The sequence below is a fragment of the Akebia trifoliata genome, chromosome 2 (genome assembly GCF_017979445.1).
Source record: "Akebia trifoliata isolate Shusen 1 chromosome 2, ASM1797944v1, whole genome shotgun sequence".
Taxonomy (NCBI): domain Eukaryota; kingdom Viridiplantae; phylum Streptophyta; class Magnoliopsida; order Ranunculales; family Lardizabalaceae; genus Akebia; species Akebia trifoliata.
The window spans coordinates 30,407,597-30,431,098 of record NC_141376.1 but is presented as its reverse complement, the minus strand read 5'-3'; the positions used below and the strand labels follow the sequence as shown (position 1 = coordinate 30,431,098).

The 23,502-nt window shown below is 35.6% G+C and overlaps 2 protein-coding genes across 5 annotated transcripts in view; both read right to left on the bottom strand.

The window, feature by feature from the left end:
• LOC147410107 (UDP-glucose:glycoprotein glucosyltransferase-like) overlaps positions 1 to 23,502 on the bottom strand; it is a 100,914-nt gene that overhangs the window by 4,956 nt on the left and 72,456 nt on the right. The gene's annotated exons all lie outside the window — the stretch shown is intronic.
• LOC147410110 (putative disease resistance protein RGA4) lies at positions 18,459 to 23,347 on the bottom strand. The gene is made up of 3 exons (XM_086432297.1): positions 20,172 to 23,347; positions 19,552 to 19,599; positions 18,459 to 18,661 (listed from the first exon to the last, which is right to left on the bottom strand). The coding sequence occupies exons 1-2, from the start codon at positions 23,244 to 23,246 to the stop codon at positions 19,552 to 19,554; spliced, it is 3,123 nt and encodes a 1,040-aa protein (XP_086288423.1). The 5' UTR covers positions 23,247 to 23,347; the 3' UTR covers positions 18,459 to 18,661.

Sequence of the window (23,502 nt, the reverse complement as noted above, 5' to 3'; positions counted from 1 at the left end):
CTATATAAAGTTTTTGAAATCTCTCCCATTTAATAAATTAAATCAAAGAAAAGGAGAAAGAAATAGGAGGTGAAAGAAAATATGTGCGCGAAATCCCTCATATTAAATAATTTGATACACAAAGGAATAAGAAGACATCTGGAAAGTGGAAACAAATATGTGTTTTAATTTGGCCTTCAACAAATGATCTAGTAAGTATGTGAGATGAGGAACTTCTCTTTCTTTTTTGATAATCAGATATCCCTTTAGATAGCGGATCGGGCCTGTATCCCAATCCATAGACCATGGTTTTGTCAAAGGACTAGTCCAAGAGCATGTGCAACGCCGCACATCACACGCACCAAGTAAGTGAGGGTGTGCCCTCACGGGTGGCCCCTTAGAAATGAATGCTCATATTGGGTATAGAACTCACGACCTACAAGCATTAAGCACTTATCGGTCCGAAATTGCATTGAGCCAACCACTCGGGGTTTATAAAGAACTTCTCTTACAAACAATTGTTGAATAGATATTAGGTGTTATAGACCCTCGTTTGATAAAACCATGAGTTGGGGACAATCACATATTTCTAAAATAAAAGTCAAAAAGTGGAGGTATTTGCAATCTTCATCATCATCCTCTACTAATGATACCAACTCTTTACACTAGGAAACAAAAAACAAATTGAGATCTTCTTAGAATTTGACAGTCACTCATTTTCAAGAGGAGAGAGAGGTGGAGCCTTCAACACAAGAGTTATGACCCAAATATCTCACATTATCCATTTCCACTATAAGATGTCTCTTTAATATAGGTAGATGCCAAAAAAGAGAGAGGGTTTCACATGAATTACAATATTGTAGCTCATCATTCACCAATTTGGAGAATGATGGATTCCCTATCCGATTTGGAAATCTTTCACCATTATAGCCCTTGATATTTAGCATTGTGAGATTGGAGCGAGGTTGGTGCCTTCTAAGTACTTCATTCACAAAACTCGCTTTGTGATTGTCACTATGATCATCACCCCCATCCCATGTAACGCTTTTTCCAAATCCTCTTTATTTTGGAGCTCAAAAATAAGTAATTCATCTCTGAGGTTGATCAATCTCTTTGGTTTTTCTATCTCATGTCCACTCTCTTATCAATATTGAACTTTCACAGTGTTCGTAGACATGTTAATCCTCCAATTCACTCTGGTATCCAACGAATGTTTGTAGTCCAAAAATCAAGATGGTGTAGATTAATCAAGTTTCGTGTGTCCTTGGGTAACTCAACTAATCAGTAACACTTACTAAGGTCTAACGTCTACAAGTTATAAAGGCTACTCATTCATTCTTGAAATTTTTGTATATTTGTAGAAAATACGGTAAGGTACAATAGGTGTTTCACATTGCCAATGAGTCACGCAATTGTTTGATTTCTGTAGCACTCAAATCCAACACAAGAAATAATTTTGTTCGTTGGAATTGATTATTAGGGATGCTTCTAGTTTCAATTCTTGGGCATACTAGTAAAGTGTGCATCCTTTTGCATTTAAGAAATTCCTTAAAGATTGTTGAATCATTTTCTTCATGAGTGATGCAGGACGAATACTGAGCACCTTTAAAAAAATGAAGTACTTGCCGATAGTACTGAACATCTTAAAAATATTGTTGACATACCTCCTTAGACCTTTTTTCCATCGCTCTCAATTGTTTTTGGGTGGTACAGAAGCCAGCTCCAGCTTTAGAAGCTGCCTTCTAGAAGAAGCAGAAGCCCAGAACTTGAAAAGTCACATCCAGCAGAAGTTTGTTTGTTACAGAAGCACATAAGCTAGAAATTGATGTTTGTTTGATAGTTTTTTATTGCTAGATTCTTGTAAAATGACTATAATATCCTTAATGTTGATAATGCACCCAGAATGCATAAAAAATGAGCAGAATACCTTCATAAATAAATATATATATATATATATATATATATATATACTAATTTTATATTAAAAAATTATAAAAATAATTATTTTCAATTTAATAAATTTATAAATTTTATAATTCTATCGAAATTTTTGTAGCATCTCCTCTTAAAAATGAACATATGATAAAGAAAATATCTGTATAATATATAATCTAACATCCACATAAATATGAAGGGTGTTTTGATAGTAAAGATGAAGGGTATTTTAGTAAAGATGAAGGGTATTTTGATAATTCATTTTTATTTTTTAAGGTTAAGTTTGATTGGAAATTTGATTAAAGATGAAGAGTATTTTGATAAAGATGAATGGTATTTTGATAATTCCCTTTTATTTTTTAAGGTTAAGTTTGGTTGAAAATTTGATTAAAGATGAAGGGCATTTTGGTCATTCTCTTTTATTTTTAAGGTCAAGTTTGGTTTGAAATTTGATTAAAAATGAAAGGTATTTTGGTAATTGTTAAAGATGAAGGGTATTTTGGTAATTCCCATTTTAGTTGAAAATTTGATTAAAGATGAAGGGTGTTTTGATAAAAATGAAGGATATTTTGGAAGATGAAATATATTTTGATAAAGATAAAGAGTATTTTGATAATTCCTTTTTATTTTTTAAGATTAAGTTTTGTTGAAAATTTGATTAAAGATAAAGGGTATTTAAGTAAAAATAAAGGGTATTTTGGTAAAGTCAAAGGTTATTTTGGTAAAAATGAAAGGTATTTTGGAAGATTAATGGTATTTTAGTAATCTCATTTCATTTTTTAAGGTTAAGTTTAGTTGAAAGTTTGATTAAAAATGAAGCGTATTTTAGTAATTATAGTTGAATCGTTTTACATTTTTGGCTTCCCACAAAAGTCATTTGAAGAAGTCCCTCTTGGGCGACTTCTTTTAGGAGCTACTTTTGGGATTCAATTGAAATCCTCGGGAGCCAAAAAAACTCAAACGAACATCATTTATCTGACTTTTTTGACTTAAAAGCAAAAAAAAATTGCCTCATAAAGCTGAAAAGAACAGGGCCTAGCTAGATATCCATGGAATCAATAATGGTGTTTATGAGTGAGTATTTCTATATGATCGCCCATAAACAAATGTAATGACATTCACAAAATCTAAAATTTAAATATAATAATATCCACACAATAATTTTTTAGTTCTAGTTTTCGCCAACTCTTTGTTTTGGGAGATTTTTGAGTTCTTGGTTATGAGTAATCTTACATTTGAATTATTTTGTGGATATTATTATTACATTTAAATTTCAAATTCATAAAACTTTCCGCTATGATATTATATTGTATCAATATATTGATTATTTACGCTATTATCATCTTTGGGTGTCTGTATTTAGTGTCTTGGATTCTGACATAGAATCATGAACATTTCTATTCATTAAAATTACTATATACTTGTTTTTGAAGTTAAATCTAGGTTGTTCTGCCTATATATATTTTTTTTCTAAATGATGAAAAAAATAATATAAAAATAAAACAAAGGCAAACAGGAAATTTAAGTATAATTAGACAAATTGTATATCAACATTTTGGATAACTTTTACAGTGATTGACATTTGCAAAAAAAAAAAAAAAAAAACTATAGAAACCTTATCAATGAAATAACATATGTGGCAAGTCTATCTAGTCTATGATAGACAACAAATCCCTATCCTTGTTAAGTTGCCTTCCCTTTTTTTAGTTTGATCCATTGTTTTGTGTTCCTTCGTGTTTGTCTAAAAGAAGTGAATAATCATTCCCCACGACTAATTAATTGAGAGAGAGACCAATCTGTCCATAACCAAATATAATTAAACTAAATCATAGGCTATGACTTTTAATATCTTCAATGTAAGTTGCTAAATTGGTGTCTAACCTTATCTTCACAACAATTTACCCAAAAAGATTGGTTAGATGGGGAAGACGCAATTATGATTATAAGAGGGTTATGGGTTGAATTGGGGCACAAAACGTGGGCATGTGACACCCGGGACCAGAGGTGGGTAACACAATGGTCAACACCTTATTTGTGTAAAAGAAGCGCTAACACAAACTGGTAAGCATGATTCACATTTAAGGGCGGTGTAACCATCATCCTTATAATATAAAAAAGACATATCGTCTCTTTACCAATCTATAAATCCTGATCATTTGTACTCAATATGCCAACTATCTCAACTGCATATCTTGCTCGTGCATTCTCCATGCATGAAAATCTCCTACTAAACATGTACAAAGCAATTAGACAAAACAGCAAAAATTTCAAATTAATTAAACCCATTATTCATCAGGATGTTGAAATATTCTATACGTTTTTTGAAAAAAGTTTACAACATCTTAGCATCCAATTATATTGAAAGGAACAAACGGTAAATATTTTTTTCTTCGTCTAATCTTTTAATTGTTTTCAACTGTTGTCTTATGCACTATATCTTTTAAATTGTCATTTGGGTTTCTTATACTAGACTTCAACAATATATTTAATTAATTTTGAAGGGTGTTAACTGGATTACAAACCTAACGTTTGACATCTTCATCAAGTTTTCTCTGACATTTAGGGCGGACTATCAAAACCTAGAAATGGTCCCAAATTTACATTGGTCCAATTTGTATGGCATTATGACTATGGTGCTTTCGATACAGTGATACTTGTTGCAAGGGCTTTTCTTGTTGTTTGATATGCGTTTAATCATCTTTATCACACCTTATACCAACTCTTTTGATAACCAACATGAATAATTTTTTCTTTCCAATCAACTCTATTTATTTTAGGAAATTAATGGGAAAACTCACATACTACAAACTTACATTGATAGTTTCTCTTCTCAGAATTTCAAACTTAGAAATTGTTTATTTGTAATAACTTACATAGAAATTGAGAGTGATTATCATACTGACAGATTTCTTTTTGGTTCATTGTTTTAATTGCAAACTGTAAACTTATTTTTCAACAACAATAAATGGATGCTTACCAAAGCAGCTAGTTGATCTTTGCCACCTCCTCCACTTCAATGTCTCACATAATGTAAAACTTTGCTCTTTGGTACTAGCATGGACTAATTTTCTATTTATTTTTAATTTTCTTTTAGTGTATGGAAGATGACTTGCTGACTATGGGAAATAACTTTTCTTTATGATAATTCGAAGAGAAAAGGTTATTTTTTCTATAAAATATTTTAAACCACAACATGATTGATAAGGTCCCAATAATTTCATTTTGGGACCTTAATTTCACCAAGATTATCAAGTTTTAGTACTAGTTCCCTTAAAATAATAATAAATTTCATTAAATCCCAAATTAATGTGGCTAACAGTAGTTTGTTACTAATTTCAGGTAAAAAGAGCACATTCGGAAACCAACAAAAGGTGTAACAATTACTGTTACAACATACGAGCAAAAAGAAAGCATCCGGCAAAATCTCGAGGAATTTGGGCGCCACGTCACCGCGCCGCGGTCATCTCGAAGAATTTATCCTCGAGATTCGTACAAAAACTTCTAGAAGCTTCGGTGGTTGTAACTGATTGGGTCATTCAAATCGAATTATCCGCCAAATCACCCCGATTACCCGAATACGAACATTATAAATTGGAACGTTATTTTCAAAGAAAGACTCTCTTTTCTCCTTCTCTTCTTCCATAATTTTTTATTTTTCTTCTTTTAATTTTCTGTAATTTTTCTTTTGGGTGAGCTTTTGAGTGTAGTGAGAACATCAAGAGTAAACCATTGGCTCTATTGTAACTCTTTTGAGAGATCATCAAGAAAGGAATCAAGTTGCATTTCTATTTTACATTTTATTTCCATCTATCATCTTCTTGCTTTTATTATTATTGCAATATGATCCTTGCGATGATCGGCTAGATTCTCATTAGAGAAGTCAAGAATATCGGAGCAAGTTCACTCTATTAATGCTATTTTAATTCATTACTTCTATTTTATATGCTAATTTTATGAATCTCTTCATGATAAGATCTTCCAATTTAAACTTCCATTTCAAGCTTTGATGAGTGTTACTTAAATAAGCTCAAGAACATTCATGCTCTGTGATGAATGGAAGCATAAGTCGGATAATCTTGCATAAACAAGAGACCTTCATGAAGACTTTTGGGTTCCAATCAATGGTTACACCGAATCATCTTCCGATCCACGAGCAATGACTTGCTACGTGGATTGAGTCATGTTTTAAAATTAATTAGCATTTTTGGGTAACTTGCAATGGTAAACTTGAATTCTCTAAGCTCCCTTCTTATATCTTCAATCTTTATTTTTTATTTTTAATTTCAATTGCAAGTAATTTTCATTTTGTTTGTGCAACAAATCAATTCTGTTTTAAAATCAATCTGTTTCTAACTCTGTTTTTGTTTCTAACCGAATGAATCTTTGAATCTTCATTATCCCTGTGGAACGAATTCGACTTACCAAAGTCCATCTCTTAAATCTCTATCTCTACATTTCTATAGCAAGCTTTACAATCGATCAAAATGGTGCCGCTGCCGGGGACAACGAGTTGATTCATTTTCCAATTCGGAAAGTATTCGAAATAGTTTCCGAAACAAAACCGAACGTGTTTTGCTTGAAACAGAAGCCAAACGAATAGAAAAAAAATTTTAAAAAATTTTCATTACAATCCTCAGGATATCAGAAACCATTTACAATTTGAAAAATCGATTTTCATCAAAATTTCACCGCGCCGCGGTTGCCCCTAGGTGCTCCGTGGTGACGTGGTAATAATTTTTGCTGATTTTTGTTGAACAAGTTTCTGACATCATGGACATTGTAATGGTCATATTTTTTTTTTTCTTAGCATTCTGATTTGAATAATTTTGTTATTTTTAGGTGAAGGACTCGACGAATTTCAACGAAAGGCGACACGTGAAACTTTTATCCACCAAATTGATTTCCTCACCAAGAAGACAACAACTTCCAATTCTCTGTTCACTTTATTATTTTTTCTTAGAAAACAATTTATATTAGGAACTTGGATTTGTATTAATTTTTAATTTCATCCGAGAAGGCTCGGATTGTAATAGAATTAGGGACGGACAATAGTGGGATGAAACTTTCTCAGCCCCTCGGGTTCGTACACCAAATTTGGTGTTGGTGGCCCGAGTCGACTCAACTCGATCATCCCCCATCTAGAATGGGAGGTAAATTTCGAAACACACACGCATCTCTCGCTAGTGAGTTTCTGTATTGCTTTTGAGTGACTAATTTGTACACATTGGATTGCACCTAGTAATAAGCGCACCCTTATGAGGATGGCACCATAAGATAAGAATCGGAGTTCATTACCGATATCTTGCCCTTCTAGGAAAATCAAATTCACAGCCAATTAATTAAAATTAATTAGACTGGACTCTAGGTTCTATCGAGCTCATTAAGCAAAGTTAATCAAAAGTTGCACCAATTGCACTTCTTGATCGTGAACAGTGCCTAAGCGCAATCTTGCCCTGTAGTTCTACGTGAATTTAGGGGATAGACACACGTCTATTTAAGACGAGAGGTGATCTAAGAGTGCCCTTGCTCAGCATTGTGCGCCACCTCTCCTCTAGAGATTAAACTGGATGTTCCGATTTCAGAGATTTGAGTTGGAGGCTTTGATTAATCCTTTGAACCAGTTAGGAGCTGTCTAGTAATAGGCACCCAGTTCTCACGTGTGAATTTCTCCCTCTTATTGTGTGCAATTTGGTAGTGTATATTAGGTAGGAGATCGCAGAAAAATCCAATTATTTTTTATTCGGAGATCACAAGGTCTCACCCACTACCTAAGGTTCCACGAGAAAGCAACACCGTTCTCACTCCACCAGTCCCAGAAATGGATCCACATCCACTTCCACCTCATCATATCCATGAGGATCAACAAACGCTCAATGAGTTGTTCGCACCTATTACTGCCAACCCTCCATCGTGTATAGTTTTACCTGCTGCAAATGTGGCACAATTTGAAATTCGGACAGCTACCATCAATATGCTACCCAAATTCCACGATTTTGAAAGTGAACAACTGTACAATCACCTCAATAAATTCTTGACCTTATGCCAGACATTCAAAAATGGTCACCTCGACGATGAGAATGTCAATCTTAGGTTATTTCCACTCTCTCTTGAAGACCATGCTGCGGCTTGGTTAAATTTCTTGTCCTCCAACTCTATCACTACGTGGGATGAGTTGTCGAGAAAATTCATGGCCAAATTCTTCCCTATGGTGAAGACGGAACAATTCAAAAATGCCATTCAGAACTTCAAGGGAAGACCGGATGAAGAATTTTCCCAGACTTGGGAAAGGTTCAATGACCTTCTTGTTAAGTGTCCGCACCATGGGATAGACAAAGCCCAATTGGTTAATTTCTTTTATTGAGGTCTCCCAACAGCCCAGCGTATTCTTCTCAAGTCTATGCATCAGGATAATTCATGAATCAAACTCCTAATCAAGCTTATGAATTCTTAGTCGAGTTGATTGAGAATGCTCGAAATTGGAGTACAAACATAGGGGATTTCGATAGAGGAGATTTAGGAGTCAAGAAGCTGGGCATGTATGAGGTTAAGTCTGATCCTGAACTCAAGAATGTCATGAATAACCTTGTGAGTAGCTTACAAAGCCTCAATAAGAAGTTCAACGCTTTCAGTGTCAAATCCAACTTCCAAGAAGTCACTCCAATTCTACAAGTCGCCACAGAGACATTTTCATCATGTCAGCTGTGTGAGAATTTCAATCATTCTATGGAGAATTGTCCCACCTTGACTCCCTCGCAGTCAGAGCAAGCCAATGATGTTGGAAATTACAGCACATATAGGAAATCCACTCCTAACTCCTATAGCCAGACGTACCATCTCGATAATAGGTTTCACCCCAATTTTTCATATCGACAAAGTGAACCTATCCAATCAGGAGGTCCTCCAGGGTTTCAGAAAAATTTCAATCGTCAAACTCATGCCAGTGCGAACCTATCTTTGGTTCCGCAACCATCTTATTCTTCACCTCAAAATTCTGATCAACGGGAGATCATTGTCGACCCTATGACCAATTACTCTCCTCCTGTTGCCCAAACAAACTCAACATTGGAATCAATGATAGCTGAGGTATTAAAGCAACAACAACAACTCATACAACAACAAATCCAAACTACCCAGAGCTAGTCTCAGACCAACCAGGTCACTACACAAGCAATTAAAAATTTAGAGGTTTAGATGGGTCAGTTAGCTTCATCCATAGGAGAGAAAAACAAATGCCAGTTTCCCAGTCAAACTGTGCCTAACCCAGCAGGAACTATTCCAAGAAGACAGTATGAAATCAATAGTTAGGCAGGTCCCTCTAATTCTGTCCAAGCCGTCCACACCTTAGGATCTGGTAAATTGGTGGACAATAAAGTTGAGATGCCTGAGGAGGTTCTATCCAAAGAAACAACCTCTGGTGCATTTTCTACAGAAAAAGAAGACCAGTCTAAGGAAATACCTCCTCCTCTCGAGAGTCGAGTGATCATTCCCAAAACCCTGTTCCCTCATAGACTCATAGACAACAAAAAGGAAAAATAATTTGAAGGAATTCTAGAAGTGTTCAAAAACGTTCAAATCAATATTCCCTTCCTTGACATAATTCGTCAAATTCCCTCATATGCCAAGTTTCTCAAGGATCTTACCACAGTGAAACGAAAAACTCCTGTGCCAAGAGAAGCCGTGACGACAGCCTAGTTTTCCTGTCTGATTCAGCAGACAATTGTTCCTAAATTCAAGGACCCAGGCTGTCCTACAATTTCTGTGCACATTGGAGATACGATGATTGAGAAATGTCTATTAGATCTTGGGGCTAGGGTGAATTTTCTTCCATTCTCAGTCTACCAGCAATTAGGTTTAAGTGAACTTAAACCTACAGATATCACTCTGAGTCTAGCAGATAGATCGGTGAAGATTCCCAAGGGAATAGTGGAGGATGTGATCATCAAAGTGAAGGATTTCTACTTTCCTATTGATTTCGTAATTCTTGACATTGAACCTGTCATTAACCCAAATTCTCATGTTCCAGTCATCTTAGGAAGACCCTTTTTAGCTACTTCCGATGCAGTCATCAAGTGTCGCAATGGTATCATGACCCTATCATTTGGAGACATGAAGGTCAAAATGAATGTCTTCCAAAATAAGTTTCAATCTACTGACATGGATGATTTGGAAGAAGTCAACATGATCAATACCCTGGTCAGTAGCACTTTTGAGGAAGCGGAGAATAAGGATCCGTTAGAAGAGTATTTTGGCCAATTTGGCCTAGAGTTTGATACTGAGAAATCCATCAGGGAGGTGAACTCTCTTCTTGAATCCGTCCCTATGATAGATTGGCAGCCAAAAGTACAGAGTTTGTCCTCTCTCTTGTTATCCCCAATAGTGGAAGAAATTCCAAAACTTGAGTTAAAGCAATTGCTTGATACGTTGAAATATGCATTTTTGGGTAATGCTGAAACCTTCCCTATCATTATCTCCCCTACTCTAAAAAAATCACAAGAAAATTGGTTACTTGACGTTCTGCACGAAAATCGAGAAGCTATTGGGTGGACCATAGTTGATATTAAAGGCATCAGTCCTTCTGTGGTCATGCATCAAATTCATCTTGAGGAAAATTTCAAATCATCGAGAGAACCACAGAGGCGACTCAATCCAATGTTACAAGAGGTAGTCCGAAAAGAAGTCATCAAACTTTTAGATGCGGGTATTATATACCCCATCTCGGATAGTAAATGGGTTAGTCTAGTTCAGGTTGTCCCTAAAAATTCAGGTGTCACAGTTGTGACCAATCAGGATAATGAACTCATACCCACTCGAGTCCAAACCGAATGGAGAGTTTGTATAGACTACCGAAACTGAATACGATGACACGTAAGGATCACTTCCCTTTCACATTCATCGATCAGATGCTTGAACGTTTAGCCGATCATGCTTATTATTATTTTCTTGATGGATATTCGGGATATAACCAAATCCCAATTGCTCTTGAAGACCAAGAAAAGACAACGTTTACCTATCCATTTGGGACCTTCACCTATCGACACATGCCCTTTGGGCTATGTAATGCTCCTGCCACCTTTCAAAGGTGCATGTTGAGTATATTTTCTGATATGGTCAAAGACTTTCTTGAAGTCTTCATGGATGATTTTCCTGTATTCGGGTCGAGTTTTGATGACTGCTTGAATCATTTAAAGCTAGTTTTGAAAAGATGTCGAGAGAAGCACCTTGTGCTAAATTAGGAGAAGTGTCATTTCATGGTCACCTCTGGGATAGTTCTAGGACATATCATTTCTCATAAAGGAATTGAGGTAGATAAAGCCAAAGTCGATCTCATCGTAAATTTCCCTCCACCTAGAACTGTGAAAGAAGTTCGTTCGTTCCTAGGGCATGCAGGGTTTTACAGAAGGTTTATCAAAGACTTTAGAAAAATTTCAAAACCCCTGTGTGATCTGTTAGCCAAAGACATTTCTTTCGAGTTTTCTAACGCTTGTTTATTCGCCTTTGAGAAGCTGAAAACTGAGTTGACCTCAGCACCTATTATCCAACCACCCAATTGGGATATCCCATTTGAGGTGATGTGTGATGCATCCAATTATGCTATAGGTGTTGTATTGGGGTAACGAGTTGGAAAACTCCCCCATGTCATTCAGTATGCCAGCAAGACTTTAAATGATGCCCAGCTTAATTATTCCACCACTGAGAAGGAACTACTAGTAGTAGTTTTTACCTTAGATAAATTCCGTTCCTATCTTATAGGGTCCAAAATAGTCATTTTCACTGACCATGCAGTGCTGAAATATCTTCTTGTCAAGAAGGATGCGAAAGAGAGGTTGATACGATGGATCCTTCTTCTTCAAGAGTTTGATCTCGAAATTCGAGACAAAAAAGGATGTGAGAATGTGGTTGCAGACCACCTATCTAGGCTAGTAGTTGAAACTCCCTCTGACTCTCTTCCGATTTCTAAAAATTTTCCTGACGAACAAATTATGGCAATTTCTAATTCTGACACACCTTGGTATGCTGACATTGTCAACTACCTGGTGACAGGTCAAACTCCCACTTCTTGGAGTAAACAAAATCGTTTGCGCCTCCTTGCCCAAGCCAAATGGTTCTTCTGGGATGATTTGTATTTATTCAAATACTGTCCAGACCAGATAATTCGTCAGTGTATTGATGAGAGAGAACATAGTGGGATTCTCGAGTTCTGCCACAATCATGCTTGTGGTGGGCATTTTGGAGGAAAGAAAACAACAGCTAAAATCTTACAGTGTGATTTTTATTGGCCCACAATCTTTCGTGACGCTCATCTCTTTGCTAAATCTTGTGATAGATGTCAACGTTTAGGACAAATCAGTTGAAGAAATGAGATGCCCCAACAACCAATTTTGATCATCGAAATCTTCGATGTTTGGGGCATCGACTTTATGGGTCCCTTCCCCATTTTACATGGATTCCAATACATTTTAGTCGCAATCGACTACATGTCAAAATGGGTTGAAGTCACAGCTTGTCGAACGAATGATCATAAAGTTGTTGTTCAATTTCTCAAAAATACTGTGTTTGCCTGATTCGGTACCCCTCGTGCTATCATTAGTGATGGAGGGAAACATTTCTGTAACCGAGTTTTCGAAAGTTTGATGCGCAAATATTCAATCACTCATAAGATAGCTACTCCGTATCACCCACAAACCAGTGGGCAGGTCGAAATTTCTAATCGTGAGATCAAAACCATTCTTGAAAAAACCATCAATCCAACTCGTAAAGATTGGTCCCTACGATTATCTGATGCCTTGTGGGCCTACAGAACAGCGTTCAAAACTCCAATAGGAATGTCTCCTTATCGTTTAATCTTTGGAAGAGCCTGTCATTTACCAGTCGAACTCGAGCATCGAGCTTATTAGGCAATAAAACATTTGAATTTTGATCTAGTGAAGGCCGGCAAGCTTAGAAAACTTCAACTCACTGAGTTGGAAGAATTAAGGAATGATGCTTACAATAACGCAAAGCTATACAAAGATCGGACGAGAGTCTGGCATGATAGGCACATTCAGAGAAAATCTTTCCATGTGGGCAGAGAGTGCTTCTTTATAATTCTCGCCTTCATTTATTCCCAAGGAAGTTAAAGTCCCGTTGGACTGGACCATTTTTTATCCAAAATATTCACCCTCATGGAAACATCGAGGTACTCAATCCAGCCAATGGAAATATTTTCCAAGTCAATGGCCAAAGGCTGATGCCATTTCAGACTCTCCCTTATTCATCCGAAAAAGATTCATTTTTGAGTAATCCTATGTACTAGGGTTAGCTCTAATTCCATGTCTGGCTGAAGACATTAAACTTAGCGCTACTTCGGGAGGCAACCCTTGATTTTTGTACATATTCTGTGTGACCATGAAGGATTTATTTTTTTCAATTCTTTCTGCATTCACTCACTTTCTTTCAAGTGTACACCCTGTGTAGTGTTGAAAACGCACTCGATCCGCGGGGTGCGCGGATCCACTTTTGACCCTTGAGGTTTGGGAGTCGCCACCTAGTTATTAAGGTCTAGGAACCAAACTGACTCTAAGAAAGGCAAACATTACTAATCTACGAGGAAAAAGGGTTCGGGGATCAAGTTACGGGGATGGAAGGTATTAGGTACCAACCCCGCCCGGCCAAAGCCGGTCTCTACTAACTTCCCAAATAAGTTACATTGTTAACAAAACCTAGATAATAATAAAAAAAATAAGAAATTATACCTTTCCGATAGCAAAGACCTTGTTCCCTCAGATCTGATAAAAACTGCTCCTTGTACCGTACTTCTTGCTTCGTTCTGTCTCCGGATTTGATTTCTGATCTCCGAAGTAAGGTATCTTTCTTTTTTTTTGAATCTGGATTCTTCGAGTTTATTATGGATTTTGGGGTGTTTTGAAGGGTTTTTAGGTATTTTTTAGGCTAAAATTGAAGTATGGGTGTTAGGTAAGGAGTTGGGGCTCCAAAACTAGGGTTTAAGAGAGGCTAGGGGGGCTTTTTGACCTACTTCTCTTAGGGTTTATCATTTGATACGAAAATAGGGTGTGAGGACCTCTATTTATATATTTTTTTTAAGAGTTGATTTAGATAGCATTAGTGTTTGATTATAATTCTTTTAATTAGAGTTGTGTTTTAGTTAGAATTATTTTAGGTAGAGTTGTGTTTTAATTAGAATTGTTTTAGGTGGAGTTGTGTTTTAGTTAGAACTCTATTAGATAGAGTTATTATTTAATTAGAACTCTATTAGGATTTTGACTTTTGGCCTTATTTGATTGACTTTAAGATTTTGACTTTAGTCTAATTTGATTGACTTTAAGATTTTGACTTTAGTCTTAGTTAATTGACTTTAATTTTGACTTTAGTCTTACTTGATTGACTTTAATACCTTGACCTTAGTCTTTCTTAATTGACTTTAATTTTTTGGAGAACCCTCCTCTATTATATCTTTAATTCTTTGGACCCCCAAATGGAGGGGTCCTTAAAGAAATATCTCACGAACCCTCAACAATTTTTCGTGAGAGCCCGATTGATCAATTTTTTTAGTTCAAAATTTTAAATTAATTTCATTAATGTTTCATTTTAATTATTTAATGTTTTATTTATTAATTTTAAAATTTTTAATTATGAAAATTGTGAAATTACCGTTTTACCCCCGGAGAGGACTTTTCACGTTTAAAGTCGGTTTTTAATGTTCTAAGATATTTTAGAACCGATTTTTCGTAAGGAATTCAATGGAAATATTGATTTGTGTCATTTATGAAATTTTTTGTGTGAAATGATCGTGAACTTTATGAGAGGTATTTTCATAATTTTGTTAAATTCTATGAAAATTGGCGAAATGATTTATTTGATTTTGATTTGTTGTTTTATGTGTTTGAATGGGTTTTCCTAAGCGTAACATAGGCTCTAGGGATATTTTGATATTAGGGGTATTTTGGTCATTTGGTCAATTTTTAGTGATTTTTATCGTGGAGTTTCTTTTTGTTTGAAAAATGATGATTTCTAAGCTTTTGGGGTTATATTTTCCTAGCGTAGCGTGGTCTCTACAGTTTTGTCAGTTCGAGATACCTCATCTAGATTTTTGAAACATTTCTGGTAACAAAATAAAGCAATGGAATAAACATCCATCATTGGGAATCATTGTGAGTGGGTTGACGAGTTGATTAATCAGACGAGTGCAAAAATGAGGTGTCTACAAGTGTGTTTTTCACTTTTACACCATGTGTGGAACACTTCTTTTAGTTGTACTCACAACTTTTGTAACGTAATGACATCCGCTTTCAGGTGTACTCTAAACCTTTACTCATTAATCATTGAGGACAATGCTAAATTTAGGTTTGGGGGTGTGGGATAGCACATTTCAATTTTTCAATTTTTGTACATTGTTTTCGGTACATTTTTCAAAAATACCTTCATCAAAATGTTTATATGTACTGTCATCATACGAATTTTTAAAACCAAGCTCATGTCCAATTTGTTTATAAATTCTTATTCCTCAAAAACAAGATATTTTGAAAAATAAAATTCACATCACTTTTGATTGTAGTGAAAAAGTTATTTTGGATTAAGAATTGTCTTCTTCACTGTCTAGAATGAGGGGGAAAGCTTGAAAATACTGAACTTTGACCTCCTTATCCTTTGGTTGGCTGAATAGAAGAAAAACAGAACTGTAGTTAATATTTTTGAGACAGCAACCATAGGATTAGACTGGGTACCTTGAAAAGGGCTACCTGCTTTTTGAAAAAAGAATATCGAAAAAAATGATAAAGCATGAAAAATGTTTAAAAGAAAAGCAGAAAGATGTGAAGGTTAAAACTGAAAAAGTGCAAATTGTGAAAATAGTCCAATGAGACCAAATAGTTCAGTAGGGTGAAAGCCGTTAATGGTAAAAACGTGAGTACACTGGAATATCACAGATAAAATCCCTTAGAGGTATTAAAGTGAACATCCATACTTCTCACAATCCCAGACAGGAGGCTCAGTTTCGAGTTAGAAGTTAGGCAGACCCAACCATCTTAGCAGTTAAGAAGGGAAACCCTGTTTCGAAAAATCTTTGTTACAATCAGAAAAATTTGTGCACACACTCGAAATATTTCTGAAAATGAGGAATAAAAAGAATTTCTGCTCAAATAGACCTTGGAATGGATTTTTGAAAATTGGTGTGATGACATTATATGCAATAATTTTGAAGTTGTTATCTTTTAAAATATTAGAATTTTGTGGGTATATTCACTGCAAACCCTCACGAGTCAAACTCGTCCACTAGGGGTAACCTAGGGGTTCAAGGGCTTACTGCATAAGCTAAATGTAGTCGGGAACCTCACGAAAAAGGAGTTGTTTAGATTTAAGTTTTGCTCGGGACTAGCAAAATTGAGGTTTAGGGGCGTGATAAGGTCCCAATAATTTCATTTTGGGACCTTAATTTCACCAAGATTATCAAGTTTTAGTACTAGTTCCCTTAAAATAATAATAAATTTCATTAAATCCCAAATTAATGTGGCTAACAATAGTTTGTTACTAATTTCAGGTAAAAATGACACATTCGGAAATCAACAAAAGGTGTAACAATTACTGTTACAACATACGAGCAAAAAGGAAGCATCCGGTAAAATCTCGAGGAATTTGGGCACCACATCACCGCGCTGCGGCTAGCCAAGACCGCGTCGTGGTCATCTCGAAGAATTTATCCTCGAGATTTGTATAGAAACTTCTAGAAGCTTCGGTGGTTGTAACTGATTGAGTCATTCGAATCGAATTATCCGCCAAATCACCCCGATTACCCAAATACGAACATTATAAATTGGAAGGTTGATTTCAAAGAAAGGCTCTCTTCTCTCCTTCCATAATTTTTGGTTTTTCTTTTTTTAATTCTTTGTAATTTTTCTTTTGGGTGAGCTTTTGAGTGTAGTGAGAACATCAAGAGTAAACCATTGGCTCTATTGTAACTCTTTTGAGAGATCATCAAGAAAGGAATCAAGTTGCATTTCTATTTTACATTTTATTTCCATCTATCATCTTCTTGCTTTTATTATTGTTGCAATATGATCCTTGCGATAATCGGCTAGATTCTCATTAGAGAAGTCAAGAATGCCGGAGCAAGTTCACTCTATTAATGCTATTTTAATTCATTACTTCTGTTTTATATGCTAATTTTATAAATCTCTTCATGATAAGATCTTCCAATTTAGACTTCCATTCCAAGCTTTGATGAGTGTTACTTAGATAAGCTCAAGAACATTCATGCTTTGTGATGAATGGAAGCATAAGTCGGATAATCTTGCATAAACAAGAGACCTTCATGAAGACTTTTGGGTTCCAATCAATGGTTACACCGAATCATCTTCCGATCCACGAGCAATGACTTGCTACGTGGATTGAGTCATGTTTTAGAATTAATTAGTATTTTTGGGTAACTTGCAATGGTAAACTTGAATTCTCTAAGCTTCCTTCTTATATCTTCAATCTTTATTTTTTATTTTTAATTTCAATTGCAAGTAATTTTCATTTCATTTGTGCAACAAATCAATTCTGTTTTAAAACCAATATGTTTTTAACTCTGTTTTTGTTTCTAACCGAATGAATCTTTGAATCTTCATTGTCCCTGTGGAACGAATTCGACTTACCAAAGTCCATCTCTTAAATCTCTATCTCTACATCTCTATAGCAAGCTTTACAATCGATAAATGATCCCATCATCATCAAAGACTTATCCAAAATTTGGGGCAGGATACAACATGAATGGAAAGCTGCTTGCTGATGTTGAAACATGTAAGAAAAATCAAAATATTGGCTTCTTAGCTTCATGACATGATACAAGGGATCTATCAAGTTCTATTCAGCATACTCTATCAAAGTTCATCCCAAGGGATCTATTTAAAGTTTAACTGAATATAGAATATAGGGGTCATTTAGAAATGAGAGTTGTTATTGCCACACCAACTTTTACTACTGCCACACTAATTCCTATGTAAATGACCAAAGAATTGCATATAGTTGGTGTGGCATTAGTAAAGGTTGCTATGACAACAACAACTCTCTTTAGAAATTCACCTTATTTGAGAGAGGAACCTCTTACTTCTTGAGGGACCCTCAAACTCATTCCTACAAATTCCTGTTTTCTGTCTAAGAGAAACCACATGAGGTCATAGTCAAGTATACAAAAATTATAAGACATAAAATAATCACTTGAATCAAATCAAAACCAAGCATTCACTAAATATATCCAAGTAAAATACTCATTGGATCTCCCTTTTCCCTCCTCCTTTATCCGGGCTTGGGACCGACAATGTAAAACATTTAATTTTACGTTGGCGGAGTTAAAAAGGGGTTAGTTAACAATAAAATAACAATTATTAGTTAAACAATATAAGAAGAAAAAAATATTATATAAGTTTAAAAAAAAATATGTAAATAAGTCTAAAGTAGTGAAATTAAATGTATCTAGGTGTTTCTCAAAGTCCTTGACTAGGAGGATGACAAACGTAGGTAAAGAGGTCTAGGTAGTGGAATTAAATGTATCTAGGTGCCTCTCAAAGTACCTGACTAGGAGGATGGCCATCAGGAAACATGTTGCGGAAGAACTGAGTTATTTGCTCCTGCACCTCACTTTGGATTTCTCTCTACATATGCATCTCATTTTATAGCTCAGTAATCCTTTCCTCATGGTGCCTATCATGTTTTGCTACCATGTTTTGCAGATCCGTCAACTTGCACTTTTTGAAGAGTCCCTTTAGATGACAACCTGTAGAATTCATATGCAACAATTACCAAAATCATAACAATTGTGCCCCTACTTTGAAATGGAACAAATTCGACCAAATGAAGGCACTAAATTTCATGAGTAAGAGAGCTGTCAAAAAATAATCAACGGATTTAGTCCATTGATTTTTGAATCCAAGTAACCAACTTTCGATACCATTTTTCGACGTGGTGGACCATTGAATATATGGGAATTTGATGGTTTCAGTCGGTCAAATTTTGCGTTTTTCACATAGTGTAACCACATTACTTTTTTATGAATGATAGGTAATGGCTAAGATTGATTCAACGAATTATCCAACCTGGTCATGGTAATGGATAAGATTGATTTGTCGGATTGGGTTGGATCAAAATTGTCATTTTGATAATAAACAGGTCAGGTTTGAGTCATAAGTTTTTCGACGTGTATGATTCACCCATGGGGAAGAATGATGGGTCAAATCAAGTAAGTTTGTTGGTTGTGGATTAAGTTTGATTCGGGCTGTGGGTGGAAAAAGTCAAGTTCAAGTTATGGGTTCAGAGAGGCAAGCCAGGTTAGAGTTGACCCAGATCTCATTCAGAAATTCAACTCGCTGAAGCATTACTTATTAGTGTTTTATGTACTGTTTTATACTTGGGAAAAGATAAATATAATTTCATTAATGAAATATCCTTTAATGATCCAACCTCAATAATATATATTTAATATCATATTTTTAGGAGCATAAACTCCAATGCAAATCGAGTCAAATTGATGACTTAGTGAGTCCGAGTCACTTTAAAATCCAAGTAATTTGTTGAGTTGACTCGACCAATTTTCAAATCAACTCAACGAATTATAAAACTAAGGTTACAACTGAACACTGCATCGCAGATCTGTGTTTTCAACCATACCTATCGAGAACTTCTTGCACCAATGCTTGAGGAGATCGACATAAATATCTGGAAAAGAAAATTATTAGCTTCCAATGTAGCAACTGAAACATGAACACTAGAAAAATTAAAAGATTAATGATAAATTCAACTCAAGACTGTAACCCCGTTCTTAGTTTAAATATGTAAAAAAAAAAATTGAAAATTGAAATGTTAAAGAATGGAAAATGTTATAATTTAATTTAAAACTCAATATTATTGGAAAAAATTTCATAATATTTTAAAATAAATAAAACATTTTATTTTAGTTTTTCCTAAGTAAATCAATGCATTTTCATTCTAAAATCGAAAAGATGATTCCATAAAGTGTTGGAGGTGATTGTCGCACGCTTACCAAATAATGGGATGAAATTATCTTATTTACTAGGGACAACAAACGTTTCAAACTATATGCAAAATCAGTAATAAAAAGAAAAAGAAAAAGGTAATTTTGATAAATAAGTTGTATTTCTATTTTATTTTTATTTTTTATAAATTGAAAAACGATCAAACTTCAAATTGTGATTTTTACCCTATTGTAAATGCCCATAGCTAATTAAGGGGTATTTAAGGTATTTTAGTGTAAAAAGAACAAAGCATACCATCCTTAAGTTGGGGATGTGTGACATCTTGGGCCAATATTCGCCTGTCTCCTTCTTGCATTGTTCTGCTAGCAATGGACAAAGGGAAAGTTGGAGAGTTTGAAGCGTGGTGGGCAGTCCCTCCTTTGGCAAGGTTGCTAGTCTTTTACAAAAGTCGATACTCAAGCGTTTAAGGGCGATGAGGTTTTTCAATCCATCTGGCAAGGATACCAGTTGAGGAAGGTAAAAAATATCCAACTCTTGAAGGGATACTAGGTATTGTAGACCCTCATCTAGAGTAACCAACTCTTCACAATTATGGATATTAAGCTTTTTGAGTGCTTTTAGGTTCTTTAACGACCCACTGGGTATCCCCTGTAGATTTTTAAACCTATCTATACTCAAGGAGGAGAGAGAGGTGAAGTAAGACAGAGAGCTTAATATCCTCTCATTGCAATTTCTTAAATCTAACTCACGAATATTTGGCAAAAACCTTGGAAGAGCAATCAAACTCATGCAATCAACAATTTCAAGTTTACGGAGGCATGGGAAATCACCTTTTTCTTCAGTGCCACTACTCCATTCTACTAAATTTGGGAATGAATCAAAATAAAACTCTTCCAATGAGGGAAAAGCCTTATTAAACTGGTTTCCATCAACCAAAAAATCACTACCGCATAGAGTCAATCTCTTGAGGAAAGGTAGCTGCCAGAGAGGAGGGAGGGTTTGACATGATTTACAATCCATTATCACCACTTCCTCTAGTTCGGAGAAAGATGGATCCCCAATCCAGCTTGGAAATCTTTCACCATTGTAGCCTTTGATATTTAGGATTCTGAGATTAGGGTGAGGTTGGAACCTTTCAAGTATTTCTTCTGCAATACTTACACTCTGATAACCTTCCCATGATAAATACAACTCCTCCTCTTCAATATATTCTCTATTATCCCACACGACCTCTTCTGCATTGACCACATTTTGGAGCCCTGAAATCTGCAATCGACCTCTGAGGTTAATCAATTTCATCAATTGTCCTATCTCATGCCCACTATCTTTACCAACAATGAACTTTGATAGTGTCCGTAGACATGTTAATCTCCCAATTCCCTTTGGTGTCGAACTCATTTGAAATGCCTGAAAGGTAAGATGTCGTAGGTTAATCAGGTTTCTTGTGTCCTTGGGTAACTCAACCAATTCATTACAATCACTAAGATCTAATGTCTGCAGATTATAAAGGCTGCTCACTGATTCAGGCAATCTTTTTATATCAGAAGATGAAAGGGCAAAGTATCGTAGGTGTTTCAAATTGCCAATTGAATCGGGCAACTCTACCATTTTATTACCAGTCAATTCCAACACACGAAGGAATTTCATTTGTTGGAATAGATTAGTGGGGACGCTTTCAGTTCCATACTCCAGGGACACTAGTAAAGTGTGAAGCCTTTCGCATTTAAGAAACCGCTCAAACATTGTTAGATCATTTTCTCTATGAGTGATGCAAGAAGCATACCGAGCCTTATTAGGAAAATCAATTAATTTTTTGTCCTCCATTCTAAAACATTCACCTTCAGAAAGTGATTGTGCAAGATCATGAATCAGATCATGCATCTTGTATGTCAATCCGACATACTCGTTTTTCTCACATTGGAAGAATGACCTCCATAGCAAATCATCAAAGTAATCATTGCCCACATCTTCCATTTCCATTTGCCCCACATTGGATGTAATAAAACCTTCCCCCATCCACAATTCGACCAATTTCTCCTTTTTAAATTCATAGTCCTTGGGAAATATGCTACAATACATAAAGCACTGCTTTAGATGTGCAGGCAAATGATGATAACTCAATCTTAGAGAATTTAAGATATCATCTTCTCCTCCTTGTGGCAATTTCCATATTTCACTATTCAAAATGTCTTTCCATTTTCTTTCTTGTTTTGTACCTAGTAAGATGCCTCCGAGTGTCTTTGCAGCCAAAGGTATACCCCTGCACTTTTTTGCAATTTTCTTGCCAACTACCACCAGATCTGGATGCTCATCCCAGCTCTCAGTTGGAAATGCTCGTTTTCCTAGCAATAACCAACAATCTTCATCTGACAAAATTCCCAAGGGATAACCATGAATAGTGCCCATGATCCGTGAAACTTTTTCACTTCGAGTGGTGACAAGAATTTTACTCCCCTTTGCTCCACATTGCAAGGGAGCTCTTAGGACTTCCCACTTTTTAGAATCTTCATTCCAGACATCATCTAATACGAGTAGAAATTTCTTCCCACTCACTATTTTCTGAATTTCTTCAGCGAGTGAGGTTAATTCCTTATAATTAGATGATGTCTTTGAAGTACTCTCTATAATTGCCTTTGACAGTCTTTCCAAATCAAAATCATCAGACACACATACCCATCCTCTTAGTTCAAAATGCTTTTCAACGCTCTCGTCGTTATAAATAAGCTGAGCAAGGGTTGTCTTACCGACTCCACCCATACCGACTATGGGAATAACAGAGAGCTCCTTTGCAACAGACCCATCAGATACCAACAGATTTATTAACTTCTCCTTTTCGTTTTCTCTACCGAGAACATCTGATTCATGTATCAAGGAGATGGTTTTCGATCTCTTCCTGACATCAGGTAGCTGCGACCCTCCACCTCCTTCACGAAGATGAAGATCATTCCTTTCCTTTGCAATCATTTCTAATTTCTCATTGATGTCCTTTATCTTATGACTTATCTCATATCGAAATCGAAGCGACTTTAAACAGAAACAGGAAAAGAAGAAATTGCATACCTGCTTCCACTTGCTAGTTTGATTTTCACCTTCCACTTTGGATCGTAAAGCTTCAGTTGCAAACGCATCCAATATGTCTTCGGCATCGTAAGCGACATCTTTAAGCTTTGTCATCCAATCTCTCACCTGCTTTGAATGAATTTGCTTTTCCTCAGCATCCTGAAGAACCGATTGAATTGCTGACATGAAACTAGACAATTTGTCCAACTCCTCCTTAACACCCCATAACAATCCAAACTCTGTTACAATTGAAGAGCCAAGCTGCTCCAATACAGGCTTAAGAAAAGCATATGCAATTGATTCTGCCATGCTTATTATATAAATCTCTTAAGAAGACTATGAAACAGAAAGAGAATTGCAATTGATGAATGAAATTGTTGATATTGAAGAAGAAGAAGAAGAAGCAGCAGGAGCAGCGACACCACCAACAACAGCTTTGACTTGTTTTGAGGGGTGCATGTGCTTACTCAATAATTTTCTGAGTCAACTCCATAATAATCAGTTCGACTTGTTAACAGAGCTGACTCAGTTGGGAAATCACCAAAACCAGGTCATGAGATAAGAT

Coding starts and splice junctions, on each gene's coding strand:
- LOC147410110 (XM_086432297.1), bottom strand. CDS start 23,246: ATGGCAGAATCAATTGCATATGCTTTTCTTAAGCCTGTATTGGAGCAG. Junction 19,600..20,171: donor ACATCCCCAACTTAAGGATG/GTATGCTTTGTT, acceptor TTTCTTTTCCAG/ATATTTATGTCGATCTCCTC.